The 325-nt window shown below is 41.2% G+C and overlaps 1 protein-coding gene across 1 annotated transcript in view; it reads right to left on the reverse strand.

Moving 5' to 3' along the window:
- LAMP2 (lysosomal associated membrane protein 2) overlaps positions 1 to 325 on the reverse strand; it is a 28,938-nt gene that overhangs the window by 14,996 nt on the left and 13,617 nt on the right. Inside the window, exon 3 of the mRNA XM_077756277.1 lies at positions 311 to 325. This exon is cut by the window's right edge and continues 241 nt beyond it. Within this exon, the coding sequence (XP_077612403.1) occupies positions 311 to 325 (15 nt within the window). The remainder of the gene's footprint in view (positions 1 to 310) is intronic.

The following is a 325-nucleotide window of genomic DNA, read 5'->3' on the forward strand; positions in this document are numbered from 1 at the left end:
GTACGACTTCGCTCAGGTCATGATCTCACGGTTCACGAGTTTGAGCCTCACGTTGGGCTCTGTGCTGACAGCTCAGAGCCTGGAGCCTGCATCGGATTCTGTATCTCCCTTTCTCTCTGCCCCTCCCCAACTCACACACTCTCTCTCAAAAACAAACGAAACATTAAAAAAAAATGTAAAAACCAAAGACATGAACTTTCCCTTCCAGTTAGGAAGACAGACATGCATATGGATGATTTCTAAGTTACTGACATTTGTATTATTAATAAAGAGTAAGAGAACAGAACACAAATCTAATTCCTAAGTTTACCTTTATCTTTGGCAT

Source organism: Crocuta crocuta, unplaced genomic scaffold, assembly GCF_008692635.1.
Source record: "Crocuta crocuta isolate KB4526 unplaced genomic scaffold, BGI_CrCroc_1.0 scaffold1156, whole genome shotgun sequence".
Lineage (NCBI taxonomy): Eukaryota > Metazoa > Chordata > Mammalia > Carnivora > Hyaenidae > Crocuta > Crocuta crocuta.